This window comes from Podarcis filfolensis, assembly GCF_964270895.1.
Source record: "Podarcis filfolensis genome assembly, chromosome: 15".
Taxonomy (NCBI): Eukaryota; Metazoa; Chordata; class Lepidosauria; order Squamata; family Lacertidae; genus Podarcis; species Podarcis filfolensis.
Genome location: NC_139618.1, coordinates 14,673,858 through 14,689,704, shown reverse-complemented (window position 1 = coordinate 14,689,704; position 15,847 = coordinate 14,673,858). Strand labels below are relative to the sequence as shown.

Genomic DNA, 15,847 nt, shown 5'->3' with positions numbered 1-15,847 from the left:
CATTTTGCAACCCCAGTTGGAACGGTGACCTCTAACCTCCAGCTGAGGATGAGGTAAATGCTGGGGGGGGGAGCCCACCAGATCAAGGTGGGAGTGAAGAAGGTGGGATAACAGAGCCACTCCCCAAGTACTAGGCTGAGAGAGAGCTGTACGGAAAGGCCAGACGCCTTCAGACAAGCAGTTCACAAGATGCTCCATTTCCAGACACCTCCTACCCCTCCCGCCTGCCCCCCCCCCCAATATCAGACATGAAGAGAAAAATCCAGACTGACAAGCAGCCTTGCAGGTAGGCAGACAGAACAGAGAATAAAAGGGGTGGGGGCGGGGAAAGAGACCCACTTACAAAGCAGTTGAGCATGGAGCATGAGACACGGCCCGGTAGAGTCATGGTCGCTTCCCGGGGAGGTCGCCGGCTCGGGGGCAGGCAAGTGGCATCGCTTCCCCCTTCCCCCCTAACGACTCAGGCAGGCGGGCAGGCGCGCCAAGACATGCAAAGGGCTAGAGCATCTCTGCCGACGCTGCCGCCAGAGCAGGTGCGCTGGCTGCTTCAGTGGCTGCTGACAATGGAGGGGAGGGGAAGGAAGGAGGAGGAGGAGGAGGAGGAGGAGGGAGAGAGACTCCACCTCTCTCCAATAGAAGCCAGAGGAGGCTCTGCCATGCCAGGGGACTCCCTGACAGCCAAGCACAGAAAATGGAGTCCCTTACAGCAGGGTTCTGGGCTCGGCAACCCTTGCCCGCCCCCTTTGTCCTGGGACTAGAGGGGCGGAAAGGAAAGGGGCCAAGAGGCATGTGCTGGAATGCACAGGGAACAATAGCAGCAGCGGTAGTGGCAGCCTGGCTTTGTGTGTTCCGGCAGGAGAAAGACCCGGCCAGGATTCTGCTCGGAGCTCACGTCCAGTCCATGCAGGATAGCCAAGCAGCAGGAGAGCAGAAAAGGAGCATGCCGCTGCCGTGCCTGCCAGCTCTGCTGCACGGCTACCCGGGACCTGCAGTCTCCTCTGGCTAGGATCCAAAGACTACATGGTTGACATCTCAGGAAGACGCACACCTCGCAATAAGGCACAACAACACAAGGGACTCAGGCCAAAGCGAGGCAAGGAGGGAGGGTGCTTAGACCTCGCTCTGGCCCCAAAGGAGCTGCCCTCTTCAGCACCCAAGGGAGGCTGGGCAACAAAGTCAGCACAAAATGGGTGGGGGAATTCCCCAGGTATCACTGCACTGATTGCATGGGAAGAGGGGTTCTCTGGACAGATGGTGGAAGCTGAGGGGACAGCTGCCCAAGCACCACCTCTCATGCAAGTCCACAAGGGGAGTCTTGTTTTGTCACAAGCTAGGGAGGAAAGCTGTAGCTTTTGTGGGGGTGAGAGCACAAGAGAGAGAGCAAGTGGGGTGTAGAGGTTCGAGTGTTGGATTAGGACCTGGGAGATCAGGGTTCAAATTCCCACGCAGCCATGAAGCTCAATGGGGGTGACCTGCCACTCTGCCTAACCAACCTCACAGGGTTGTTATGGGGATTAAATGGGGAGGGGAGAAATCAAGTAAGCCGCCTTGAGCTCCATGGAGAAAATGGCAGGATAAAAATGCAATGATAAATAAAACAAACAAATAATTGCTCCCTTAATCTATGAACCTTGCCAGGGGGTGGGGGGTGGGATTTCTGAACTAACAAAGCCACATTCTGTGAGAGGGTGACAGACCACCTTAAGCTCCTCAGTCAGATGCTCAGGAGTAGATGCCCCTCCCATTTCTGGAGAACAACATGCTATACCATCCTCTTCTTAAATTTATTGGGACCATGAGCCCTCAGCACACACTGTCAGCAATCAAGTAGGTTATAACTACAAAACATCTAAAAATAGCCCAAATAAAGGAAAAAAGCCAGGCAAAATATAACTTTTTAACCCACCTATTCAAAGATTAACTCTGCCCAAACTGAAAGGCACCACAATTCTTCTGCATGGGGCAATCTGGGGGACAGGGATTCTATTGCAGCCTACCTTAGCGGCAATCGGTTAAATGCTGAATAATGGTAGAACTTGGGCAGAAGATCAAGATGTTGCTAAGCAGCCTGAGTCCTCCGCTGACATAACTAGAGGACTATGTTGGTCCTGCCTTGTTATTTCCTCTCCAGGTCCCCTGCTAGATCAGGCATTGCTTACTTGGGAAGTAGGGTCCTGCTCCAGCACGAGGCAACGCAAGCCCAGTGCTGAGGACAAATCTAGGTGTTATGCAACAGTCCTATTCGCAGCTCTCTGCTTGCCTCTTTCAAGGTGGGAGTGGGGCATATATATGCAGGGGAAATGGGTTATTTAGAATCAAAGTACCGGAGAAGGGAATCTCCTCTAAGAACTGGAGAAGCACCTATCTGCTGGAGATGCTTCAGGGAATCCCCAAGGGTTAGTTGTCCAGCCTTTCCTTGAAGGCCTCCAAGAAGGGAGAGAGCCCACCACTCCTCAAGCTGTTCTTACCAGGACAAGTGCTTGTCCTCTTCTCTGGGACAGCCATTCAGGGGGTTGAAAATTATACTCAAGTTCCTTCCTCTGCCTGCCCTCCTCCAGGCTGAACATTCCCAGTCACTTCAATCTTTCCCCCATCAGACTTATTTTCCATGCCAGTGACCTTCTTTCTTGCCCTCCTCTGAAGCGGCTCCAATTTGTCTCATTCAAACTCTTACCAGCCTACTGGCTCTCTCTGCAAACACTCCCCCACACCTGCTTTTATTTCAGTTCCTGGAGCCTTGCCAGAGGGCGGGAGGAAACTGACTGGGAAGGGGGTGGCACTGGCCAGGGATCACAGCTGGGCCCAGGAAAGGTGAGGCATCTATAAAACATCTCAGGGAACTTTAGGAACGTAAGGTAGACATGTTGTTTCACCTCAATTCACGTTTTACCTCACTAAAGAACCCTTGACAGAGGCTTCCTGCTTGAGGTGCCTGGATTGCTGTAAGCCGCCCTGAGATCTTGCAGCAAAGAGTGGGCAAAGAATCATAATGCCATCACAATTTAAAGCAACAACAAGCCAAAGCACAATGGAAAAAGAGCTCCCTCGTGTCAGAGGTAACTGGGGCTTGTGCCTAGCAGTTGTTCAAATGCAATGAAAGTGAATGCTATCCAGCCAAATACAGATGAAGGCCATTTCATTAAGGTTCTATCAAAACACACCCGTACTTCTAATATGACCCTCCACCAGACAACAGCTAGACTACATTGTCACCGGGGGCAGCAGGGGCGGGACGTCACATACGTGTGCAGATGCCAGTCCCCCATCTCATAAGCCCATCCATAGAAGGACTTGCATGGTGTGATGGCACTTCTAGTGTGCTTCTTCTAGCTCCTCTACAGCTAGAAGAGATCAGGTCACTTGTCCTCACCACCTGCAGCCATCTCCACTCACCAGTGGCTCACAGAGGCCTTGAAGCAGGGGTTGTTCCCAGCTTGGCTATCTGAACGCCAAACTATACCTGGCATCCATCAGGTAGTTTGCCCTTGAGTGGCGGGTTCCTTCATCACAAACAGCCAGCATTGGTCTGGACTGGGACTCTATAAGGGATGGGGAGGGCTTTAATCCCTCCCCTCCCGCCTGCCATTTATTCTAATGGGAGCTCCCCAGCTGCAAATATCAGGCACAAGAGCCCCTTCAGGACTGAGAGCAGAAGGCATAAGGTTAAAACCCTCTCTTCCTCCACATGCTAGGGCCTGATCTATAACTCCTAATCACCCCAACTTTATTGGAAAGCATACACCTCCACTAAAAGGCAGACCACGGGATTAACATCATATGTAGAAGATTTGAAGATGCCAAGAGCCTTATCTTGGGACCTTATCTCTGAAAAACCTGTGCTATTCCCCTCCTGTCTATGATCTCAGGACAGTAACAATTTGCATTTTTTATTTCATTTAAAAGCATTCATAAACCACTTAATAGTTGAAAATGTTCTAAGTAGCATACAATGTAAAAAACCAAGAATATCACTAAAACACACAGTAAAAACCAATAAAACAATAATATAAAAGTATATTTTTTTAAAAAAACAAAACCAGGAATTCAAGGGATTCAAACACATAAAAACAGGGTCCGATTGTACGGGTCAGGGAATAGCAGCAAAGAAGCCTGCACATCTGCTTCTAGCTGGCCTAAGAATAGAAGAATTATTATTGGCTAGGCACTTATAAATTAGAGAAGGGCTGTACCAGGATAGAAAATGAGTCCTGCCCACAGGCTGTCAGTCTAGGGTCCTCCTTCTAAAGGCCTTGGGCAGAGGGCTGTCCTTCCCAAGCCCTCTACTCGCCAGCCCCTGGTCTCGCCCTACATCTTGTCTTAAAAAGACAGTCAAGCAAGGGGCGTGGGTCATTTTTATGTGGAGAGAAGCATACTGGCAGTGGGCAGAACAAAGGTGGAAGTGGGTGGGGCCACCCCTCTCTTCCCTCCCTCCCCCCAAGACATGTGAACTGATCACTTGCAAGGGACTTTTCTTTCCCCTTTTTCTTTCCTCTCTCCACTCAGTTCAGCTTCTCCCCACCACACAGACATTCCCTCTGGACTCCAGCCACATGAAACCAGGTAGAGGCTGACCTGCCCTTCCTGCCCCCCAAGCTCTTTAAAGAGGAATCATGTCCCTCCATAAATGTCTGCAGCAAGCAAGCTGGGCAAGACCTTCCTACCCAAAGAGAAGAATGCTACAGCTGCCTCCATTCTGCAGCACTTGATCTCGGATCAGCTTCTCCGTAGCCCTCTGCACAGCATTTCTGCATCCTTCAGCTCTTATTGCAAGAAGCCATACAGGCACAGAACCGGCAGCCTCCAGCCACCACCAGAGCAAACCTCAAAACAAATCCACAGCAGAGTGAGATGGAGACAAGGCAGAACAGAAAGCCCACTCACCATGGTCGTTCTCCAGATGTCGGTTCTCTCTCCGGAGCTGCTGAAGATCCACCTATATTTTTGAGAAAAGGAAGCCTATGTAGGAACTGGATGTGTTGGCTGCAACCAGAAGCAATGGTGGCTTGGGCCTGCTGTCACAAAGTCCTGCTTCATATGCTCCTTGACACAAAAACACCAAGTGCCAAACCGTGTGAATGCAAAGAGGCTGGCAAGGAGCACTGCACCCAGACTCAAAGTACCAAAGCTTCCTCAGAAAGCACACAGGGAGAGTGAATGTCTATCCTGCAACCCTCACCCCCGCCACCGTTTTACAATCCATGTAGAAGAAAGTCCACATATTAGCCTATCTTCCTAGCAGGTGCTTCCGGTATGGAAACGTGACATTGCAGGCCCAGATAAGCAACATTAGAGGAAACTTGAGGGTGCCTTGGAGCAAAGGGAAGATCACTGTCCACTATAGAATGCATTTTGTGTGCCTTTTGTATATGTAAAAGCTTTGGTCTCAATCTGATGTGATGAAGAGGTGCTTCCCAGGACACAATAACCCAGGGGTTTCCAAAGCAGGCAATAGGATTACCGAAAATGCTAAGAGGCGGGGGTGAGTGCGGCGCTGGAGGTTTATTTGACTACCAGACTTTGAAAAGCTGGTAACACTGAATCAGGTTCATCAGTTTGGTTGAATTGAATAAACAAAATAGTTTTAATTGCATTTTCAATAAATGTGCAATGAATTGTTTTGAATGTTATTGTATCATTCTCTTCCTTAGCAGGTTGTGCAAACCCATTAGGTTTATGAAATCAAGGGGTCAGTGGCCCCAAAAAGTTTGGGAACCACTGCCCCTAGCCCTTGACTGCCCAATGCTTGCTCAGCCAGTCTTGCCATCCAGACTACTAACAACTAGGATTTAAGGGGGAACAATCCTAGTCTTCCATATCTGCATAGCGAAGCCCTGCCCAATCTGGGAGGGCGATTTGGACTGCAAAACACCGGGTGGACACCACATCAAGCAAGGCTTTTATACAAATTAAGCCAAGAATGGAAATTCTATTAGCAGGGAAAATACAGTCTGTTATGTGCAGACCTGGAGTAACCTTGTGAGAAATATTGATTCTCTTTTCAAGATACTTGGCACTCGACATCTGCTTTTTGGTCACGACTGATGTGAGTCACAGTCCAAAGCATTTGAAAGAGACCAAGCTATAAAAGGGTAGCGGTGCGGGGTTGTTTTACTATCATGGAAATTGTTTCATACTTGGCCAGTTCAAGTATGGGGCTGGGATGACTGTACCTCCACATCCATTTTTTAAATCATCTTGAATCGTGATTACATTCAGTATCAAAATATTTATTGGTTGATTTAAAAGCATTTGTAAACTGCTTTATATATTTTAAATTTCCAAGCAGAATCCATTCCGGAAGTCCGTTCGAAAACCAAAGCACAGCTTCTGATTGGCCACAGGAACCTCCTGCAGCCAATCGGAAGCTGCAGAAGCCCCATCAGATGTTTGTCTTCCAAAGGAATGTTCGAAAACTGGAACAGTCACTTCTGGGTTTCAATCGTTCAGGAGCCAAATTGTTCGAGAACTAGGCTATTCGAAAACCAAGGTATGACTGTACTTTAAAACAATGATACAACCTTAAAAAAAAACCCCAGAAATTTATCCAAAGAAGAAAGCCTGGGCTACAGAAAAATAGCAACATGAAAGAAAATTTCTTCAAATGATGCAAAACATGGAATTCATGGCCACCACAATGTGCAGAGATGGCTGCCTTGTGAGGTTGTATGAAAATGAGACTAACTCATGGCCAGGGAGACAGCTATCACTTGCCAATGACTCAACTGAACCCCATTCAGAGGCAGTCTATCTATGAATACTGGTTGCTGCAAGAGCAACTTGTCTAATTACCCTGCCAATGAGTTTCTTGGAGGCATATTATTGGCTGCTGTGGGACAAGAAGGGCTTTTGGTTTCATCCAGCTGCGGGGCTCTCTCTCTTCTTATGTTCAAAGGGCTTTAGGCAAATTAGGGGAAATTTCCACAAAGGCTTTTAATCATGGTGTATATATGGATATATGTTCTGAGGAAGTGCATGTCTGACTACCAGTTTCTCGGGGCTAGGGAACAGTGAGGAAGGGCTTTTGCCTTCATGACTGTGGATTTGATAGAAGCATCTATTTGAAAGCAGGATGCTGGACCAGATGAAACACAGACTGGCCTTATACAGCAGGGCTCTTCTTATGTTTTTAACATGCTGGGAAAAGAGGAAGTCTCCCAGCCTCCTAATCAATCACAGAGAGGCTGACTGGACCCATCTGACATATCAACCACACCCAACACCTTCTCCAAATATGCAGTGTCTATCTATTATGCAATGGTGTGTGTGCGTGTGTATGTGAGAGAAAGTGTATGAGCAGATTTCTTGTTTCATTTATAGCTGGGTTCTGGCTCCCCTTTTTATAATAATTACACACTTCTTACGGTTGCTGTAGTTTTCAAACATTTTGAAATGCAGCCTCTGGAACTGAGATACATTTCACAAAAAAGCACTTCTGATGGTGCCTGTGCCAGTTCCTGGATGTATTCAATTTACTGTAAGTCAGTGTTTCTCAAACTTGGGTCCCCAGCTGTTGCTGGCCTACACCATCCCTGACCACTGGTCCTGCTAACAACAGCACACTGCAAGAGGCCAAATCAAATTTGACATAGTTCTGGCCTACATTTAGGTTATACAGTAAATGTAAACAGGGACTCAGGCACTTTCACCTATGCTATATGAACTCTCAAGTGGTTGTGCAGGAAGCACAAAATTACTCCAACAAGGCAGTGTGTAGCTTGAAGGCACATGATGCAGCCACTTTGTGAAAAGCTAAGCAGATCCAGGTCTGGTTGTTGCCTGGATGGGAGACTGCCTGGGAAACTGCTTTCTAACACCCCAAGCTCCATTGTGGTAAAAAATCAGATGTAAATGTAATGAATAAAAATCTGGCAGTGTAGTCATATTATTATGAGCATTAGCATTTTTATCCCGCTTTTTAGCCAAATAAAACCTCCCACACCAGTTTATAAGTATCAGTGAAGAGACAATCCCTGATCTTGGGCTAACAATCTGACAGACGCCCAGGTAGACATTGGGACAGGCATGCTTTTCTGTGCAATTCCCCCTAACGGTGATGGAATGCAAGGCCCTGTCATTTGCTGTATTTGCATGCAAAATACATTGTGGAAAGGAACCTTGCATACTAGCCGCTCCAGGGTGGATGACAGATTTTAATATTTTTTGTAAAGGAAAAATATTATCTTTGAGGAACAGAGGCAACACTGGACTGTCATATAAAGAAATCCACAGGACCCACAATGCAATCTGGGTCATGATTCTCCCAGGGTGAATCAGACAAATCCACTTTGGAATTTGAGTTTGGAAGATTACTCCCGCCTCCTTAGCCACAGATGAGGAAGGGGCCCGATACATGAGGTGTTTCAGCAAAGCCTGTGGAGAGGCCTTGAAGTCCCACATCTCTCTCAGCCTGATAGAACGGTACACTGAATGGGATTACTCTGAACTAAGTGGATTTCCCAGCAGGATATTTCTTCTACCCTTACCAATGATGAAGTTCAAATATTACCCCTAAAGATGAACCAATAATTGCTTGCCACTTAATGCCTAGTTTGAGGGAAATGGAGCTAATTTACAACATGCTAGGAGAAATTATACCTGGGTCTTTGTTCAGCAAATGCGGAAATGAAACGCAGAACTGAAGACATTAGCCATTAAAAGTACCTTGCAAAGTCTCAGTCTTCCTCGGTCCACAGGCGTCCGATTGTATTGGAAATAGACATTTTCCTGAGGGGAGAAAAGTGAATGGAAATCAAGGGAGTGGGGAAGAATACCAAAGGACAACAACAGCTTTATCCTTGCATCTCCCTAATAAATCATGCCACACCAACTCCCTTCACTGCTGAAACACTCCAGCTGGTTTGAGAAAAGAAGAGTCCAGCAAACTGGATGCCGTAAAGCTGCTCTGTGTTGAGCTAAATTATTATTATTATTTATTGAATTTATATACTGCCCTATACCTGGATGGGCCAATGGTCTCACTCACTATAAAGCAGCTTCTTAAATTCCTGGTTGATGCATAGGCACACACAAATCTCTCCCCAAGCAATTCAGTTACCACAGACATTCAAGCCAATCTGTCCATAACTTTACCAAAGTTAACCAAAAAGAAAAAGAAAAATCAAGGAAGTTTAAATAAGAAACTGCAGAACCAAGAATAAGAAATCTGACATTACTTCTCATGAAATAGTGGGTCGGGCAAGATTATAATTGAGGTTCCCTCCCTCTGCATCACAAAAGAGCTGCTGCTCATTTGAAGCTGCATCAACTTTTTATGGTCATGCCTTGATGCTCCAGCAAACATTAAGGCCAAATAAAGATTTCACACCTACAGCTTCCTCCGTCAGGATGTGTTTTGCCTGTTTGTTAAAAGTCCCATTTTACTGAGCTCTCATTGCATTATCCCCCCCCCCCCCAGTATATCATAATCAGTGTGCAAGTGCAATATGCAAAGCTCTCCAATTCCGTAAGAACAGAATCAGACCAAGGTTCAGCCTAGGCATATTATTTTGTTTCTCTGTGACCAGTCAGATGCTTCCAGGAAGTCCGGAAGCAGGGCATGAGGGCAACAGCCCTTTCCTGCTGTTGCTCCCCAAGAACTAGCATACAGTAAAAGACTCCCTCTAAACATGGAGGTTCCATACAGCCACTATGGCTAATTGCCATAAGCCAGGGGTGGGAAGCTTCAGGCCTGAGGCCAAATGCAGTCCTCTGACGCCCTGTGTTTAGTCCTCAGAACAGACCCCAGGTTGAACCCCTGCTTTGCACCCTTCTTTTGAGTGTTTTTACCTGGCTGGAATGTTTCCTTGAACTCCAATCATGCTTGCCTGAATGGAAGGCAGAGAAGGGTGTGGGAGTGTGTGCAGAAACTAGCCTACTGCACAAAGGTAAAATCTGCATTCATTGCTCTGCTCACTTTTGCCTCTGGCTCTGCCCATCACTGGCATGCAGACCTCAGAAGGTTGTCCTGAAGGGAATGAGGCCCTGGGGTTGAAAATGCTTCACCCCATCTCTGCCATATCGACCTCTCTTCCTCCTTCAGCCTACACCCCCACGATCATTTTGGTTGTGCCTTTCTGCAGCTTTACCAGCTTCACAGTGTATTTTTATTTTTAATGTGGCTCGCTAGGGAGGGTTGTCGGGCTGCAGCCTAGAGATTCCCTGTGCACCTTTAAAATCTACCACTGAATAAGGAAATGAGGCAGACAGCCCTGTTATCTCTTTCCATCCCCCCCCCCCGCCCCGGCTGTGTTGTTCAGCCTGCCATATGGAGCAAGACCTTCTGTGTGCCATACAGCTATGTGGGAGGGGGCAAGTGTAACAGGACTGGGGCCTGGGGGTTGGAAACCATGCAGGAGAAACCTGGATGGCTGCTTCGTCTCCTGATACAGCAGAAGATTAAAAGGTGCAGAAAGAAAATCCAGATTGCAAACCTAAATTGATGCATCTGGTGGAACCAACTCCAACCTAAGAAAGGCCACACCACAAGAAGCCACAAAGCTTTTAAGGTGCCACAGCACTGCTTATCTTCATAGGCAAAGATTAATTATGCTCTCTCAATGTGTCCAGATCAGTGTGGATGACAAAAACCCTTTCAAATACCTTGACTGTTAAATCCTTGTTATAAGAGACAAGCTGTTACCTGTGGTGGCCGGCTCATTTGAAACATGTGTGATTGAGGTGTCAACACTACTTTCAGCTCAATACTAAATGCACTGCCTTGATACGTAAGGCACTTCCAGGTAAGTGAACTTATAAGCAGACGGCATGATACAAAAACCTATTAATTAAAAATGGAATACCGGGCCAACTTCAGCTGCTGTAGAGAAACAGACATACTCATCATATCAACAGGCGCTGGCACAGTAAAAAGAAATTTAGAGGCCCCACTGAACATCTGATTCACCAAAAAGCTATTCTCAAGCTGAAGCATGTCCACAGGAGTCACCTGTATCAATCAGGAAATGGCTCCAGATGACCAGGAAGTGAAAACTTAAGACTTAGAAACTGGAAGAGACATGCCCCCTTTTTCCTTTCAAGTTTTCAATATGCTATGAATGATTTCCAGTGGTTGGTGGGCAGCTGGGCAAGTAGCTTTTGCAGGGTCATTTGCTGGACCACTTAAAGAATATTAGTGAACCATTTGTAATATGAAGGAAGATTGGCTGTGTTTCCTTCAAGAAGATTCCATGAAGACACAATCACTAAGGGTGGATATGAAAACTACAATAGATAAAATAGACATGTCCTTCTCTTTCTCTTTTCCTCCTGGAATGTTTGTGTTACGTATATCTTATTTTCTAATTGTGTTTGATTGCTTTTAACACATGAACCGTAAGCTGCTTGGGGCAATTCATGTGAGCTGGAAAAACAGCATAATTTATCAAAGCGTAGAAGATGAATTTTATTTGAGAGGGAATTTCAAACTTTCAAGTGTTTAAAATAATGTAAAAAAAAATTGCAGACAAGACTCATTTCGTGCACAACCCTGGATCTTGGTTGAACATCCAGATTCAGTAACAGAACATGTGAAGTAAGAAGGAGCGCCACTGCAAGCACAGGCTTTCCACTTACCAATGAATAATCACAATCATACACACACATCTATCGAGGATTAGGACAAGAGCTGCACAGAAGCATACCAAGGGACAAACATCCTCTCCAGATGTTCTGGTGCCCAGCTCATTTCAATCTGCTGGATTTATCCTTTAAAGCCCCAACAGTTTGGGGACAAGTTACCTGAAAGATTGTCTCCTCCCACATCTATCCACCCATACCTTTTCTCTGAGCAGCCTGCTAGATGAGGAAGTGTGATGGGTGGCTACTGGAGAAAGGGTCTTTTCAGTGGTGGTGCCACATTCCACAGTGTCCTCCTAGGAATGCTCTCCTGGAACCAATGCTATGATCCTTTTTTGCAGCAGGTTAAGTCCTTTTTATTTTTCCAGGCATTTTAAACTCATATTTTAGTGCTTTCTAATACTCCTTATAAAGTTTGTTACTCGTGGCTTTAATTCTATTTTTTATTTTGATTATTTGTTTGCTTGTGAAGTCCCCCCCCCCCCCCCCGCTGCCCGCGTCCCCACACACAAACCACCATGGCTTGTATCTGGATTGTTCACCATCCAGATAAATTATCTGGGTGGGATAAATGGTGCAAGTAAATAAAAAAATAAAAAATATACAGCATAGCCTGACAGCTGGACAAGACGGTGGATGATGGCAATAAATAGTGGTGTTGGGATAAGGAAGTCAGGCAGCAGTGAAGGATCTGGTAAGGCAAGATCAGGATTATTCAGAAGGTTTTGCTAAGAAACTGGAAACTGAAACAAAGTTTTTAAATGTAGAATACATTACGGTGTGTGAGAGAGTATGTTACAGCAAACACACAAAACAGATCTTTTGTGGCAAAAATGTTACTGGAATAGAGCAGACTTCATCAGATGCATGTGAATTGCCTACTCAGGACCTTCCAGTCTACCAGTTCTATAATTCTCATAATAAAAGGTCATCCCTGAACGATAATAAGAACCCTTTCCCTCATAAACACAAGAAATACAGCTAGCCCCAGGCACATATCTGCGTTTAGAGGCAAGGATTCCACTGTGTCGTTTCCAAGCACTTCACATTTTAGAAAATAGGCACAGAGTACTGCATACACCCACACAGAGTCAGACCCCACCCTAGAATCTGTTTTGAACACTATGGAATCAGACCTGGAACGCACGAAGTGAAAGCTGCCAGAGCGATAGCAAAAGCACCTCTAAGAATATGAAGCAATTTCCCTGAATCATCACTGAGCAGGCAACCATACAAAACCCACGTCCCTCATGCCTCGGGGACCGTGGGCATGTGGCCTGCCCAGCTACCACTGATATTAGAAATTAAGCTCATACTCACAGACACATACTCTGAAGGCCTTGGCCTCTCCCTTTAATGTTGTAGCTCAATCCAAGAGTGTATTAAATGGCAGAGTGAAAGTGGAAGCACCTCACAGTGTGTACAGTGTATCCCTCCCACACAGCTGCATCTAGGATTGAGGAAGGAAAGGCGGGGGGAGTGCTTTCAAGTCCTCTCCTTTTGGAAAGTGAGCACCCAGTGCACCCTCATCACACCACAGGGCCCTCATTAAGCCACAGATAATTTGCAGCAGGAAGGCTGAGTGTGTGTCACAGTTTACCTGGACAAGGGTACAAGGGTAGGGGGCACTGCTGAGTATTGGAAGTAGAAGGTCCCAGATTCATCCCCCAAGATTTCCAGTTAGAAGGTATCAGGGAGGAGATGATGTAAAAGACTCAGTCCAAAACTGCCAGACTACAGCAGCAGACACTATCGGGTTAGACAGAGTGCTGCTCTGGTATCAGCTAGCTTCCTGTGACATTACAGCATCAGCTCAACCCTACGACAAGTGAAAAGAAGTCTCTGGGTGCATGCAGAATGTAGATAAAGTGGTACCTCGGGTTACATACGCTTCAGGTTATAGACTCCGCTAACCCAGAAATAGTACCTCGGGTTAAGAACTTTGCTTCAGGATGAGAACAGAAATCGTGCTCCGGCGGCAGCGGGAGGCCCCATTAGCTAAAGTGGTGCTTCAGGTTAAGAACAGTTTCAGGTTAAGAACAGACCTCCTGAACGAATTAAGTACTTAACCCGGGGTACCACTGTATTGGTTGTTCCTTATACTCCTGTTTGTACTTGCACCATGAAGTATTTCTTCTTGAAATGAAAGAGTGGGTGGGTGGGTGTAGTAGTAATATCAGTAATAGGAGTGATTATGGTGGTGATGTAAGAAATATACAAACATGTATTTCTCAGTCAGTTAGCCATGGTCTAGTTCTCACAAACCGGAGAGGAGGAGAATGACAAAATATTGTTTTCTGGTACCCCACCACTTCAGACAGCAAATGTGGGGAGCTCACACTGCCAACTACGCCTTCATGCACAAACTAACATCATCCCATGGAAAAAAGGAGTCATTTACCCTGACATGCCAGCTTTCTTTTTTCATCTTTTCAGCTCTGAGCAGCACCACTAAACACAGTGGGGCTGCCTTCTGAGTAAACATCCTTAGAACTGCCATTTAAATGTTTTCTGTTCAATTAAATCTGCCTAAATTTGCATACACATAAAATAACGGTTTAGAACAACAACAAACCCCCATTGTTTTTAAACAGTGGAGTGCAAATAATCATATCACAACAGGCCTTCGCTTCTCTGAGGGAAAAATGTTTCTTTCTGAAAAAGACATCAGCAAGTTTCACACAAACATGAAGGAAAATTATTAAAAACAATTAACTATTTAAAAGTGTGGCCTAGTTAACTGGGACTCAATCGAAAGTTTTCTCAATGGATTGCTTAAAGACTGATCACCTAAAACTTACAGTCCTAACCAAAAGCTACTATTTTACATTGCAAAACTGCCCTGAGCATGCGGAGTGTGAGAGGTAACATATTTAAATGTATGGGGCGTGGGGGTGGGGGAGACCAAACAATGGAACCCATGCCTGCTTGGCAAAACACCTTCTCCCTCCACCTTGGGGCTTACTCAGAATTCTGTGTGCCATGGACATGGTGTAGCTTCTAGGACCAAAAGAGACATGAGCTCTACTTGCTTTAAGAAATAACCTTATGGCAGGGGTGGGAAGCCTTTGGCCCTCCAGATGCTGCTGGACTACAGTTCTCAACAGCCCCCACTCTTGGCCATGCTGGCTGGGGGTGATATAAGGGCCACAGATGTCCCCCACCCCAGTGTTAGCGCCAAACTCAGAGAACCCCCATGGGTTATTTTTTTGAATGTTTGCACCCCTTTCAGCTGGTAGCCAAACCAATCCTAAGCTCGCAGACCAAATAAACCCGGCCTGTGAATCCACCTGCTAAATTTGCTTTCTCCCCCCGCACCCACCCACCCACTCCAAGTGGTATTTGGGGCAAGAGTGGCAGGGGTTATGGGCATAGCTGTCAACGTTTCCCTTTTTTAAAGGGAAATTCCCTTACTCCGAATAGGATTCCTCGCAAGAAAAGGGAAAAGTTGACAGCTATGGTTATGGGCCATTAAAAGCGAAGTATAGCCAGACATTTCCAAAGGACATGGGGCAACATCTCTCCCCAAGATGCTGGACCTTCTACTTTCTGCCCCTTCTACTTTCTCCCTTGATGTTGGAATTGTGCCCAGGACAGGCAGAGTCCCTGGAGCTGGGACACTTGGAGATTTGGGGCCTGGCATTGGTGGCATTCTAGAACCAACAGGCAAATGTCTCTGTATGTATCAGTTATATCAGCCTTAGCCAACCTAGTGTTCTCAATACTTTTTTTTACTACAACTCCCATCAGCCTCAGCCAATACAGCCATGTGATGATGGGGCTGATGGGAGCAAGGCCACTCAGGCTGAGGCTGATGGAAGTTGGAGCCCAAAACATCTGGAGGGCACATCAGGCTGCCATAAGGCTGAGTCATATGAGAATCAGTTTTCCTTTTAGCTGATCACTGCATGGACAGGGACAGGGACCATCTGTGACCCTCCAGGCTTCCCATTTGGGGTATCTGGTTGGCTGCTGTGGGAAACAGGATGCTGGATTAAAACGACACCCTTTGGTCTGATCCAGACACAGGCTCTTCTGATGTTCTTAGGCTGCAGCTCCCATCACCCTTAATCACTGCCCTATGCTGGCTGCAGAGGGTTGGGGGTCCAGAAACCTCCCTTGGAAAAGGATAGCTACAGTTGCTCCTTACAAACTGACAAGAGATGAGTTGGCTGGGGGGAGTACTCTGCATGTGCTTAGAGGGAAGGGATATAACCAGTTTAGTAGGAGGATGAGAGAGGGAAAATGAGAAATCGTTCTGCACATGCTGGGG

The 15,847-nt window shown here is 46.4% G+C and overlaps 1 protein-coding gene across 3 annotated transcripts in view; it reads right to left on the bottom strand.

Annotated features, from left to right (window-relative positions):
* MTMR4 (myotubularin related protein 4) overlaps nucleotides 1-15,847 on the bottom strand; it is a 46,677-nt gene that overhangs the window by 29,975 nt on the left and 855 nt on the right. Inside the window, exons 1-3 of one of the 3 annotated variants that reach the window (XM_083588166.1) lie at nucleotides 12,895-13,019; nucleotides 8,662-8,724; nucleotides 4,882-4,933 (exon numbers count right to left, since the gene is read on the bottom strand). In XM_083588166.1, the coding sequence (XP_083444292.1) occupies nucleotides 4,882-4,884 (3 nt within the window). In that variant the 5' untranslated portion in view covers nucleotides 4,885-4,933; nucleotides 8,662-8,724; nucleotides 12,895-13,019. Of the gene's footprint in view, nucleotides 1-343; nucleotides 561-4,881; nucleotides 4,934-8,661; nucleotides 8,725-12,894; nucleotides 13,020-15,847 lie in introns of those variants that run through there. The other 2 variants (XM_083588165.1, XM_083588164.1) reach the window with 2 other exon arrangements.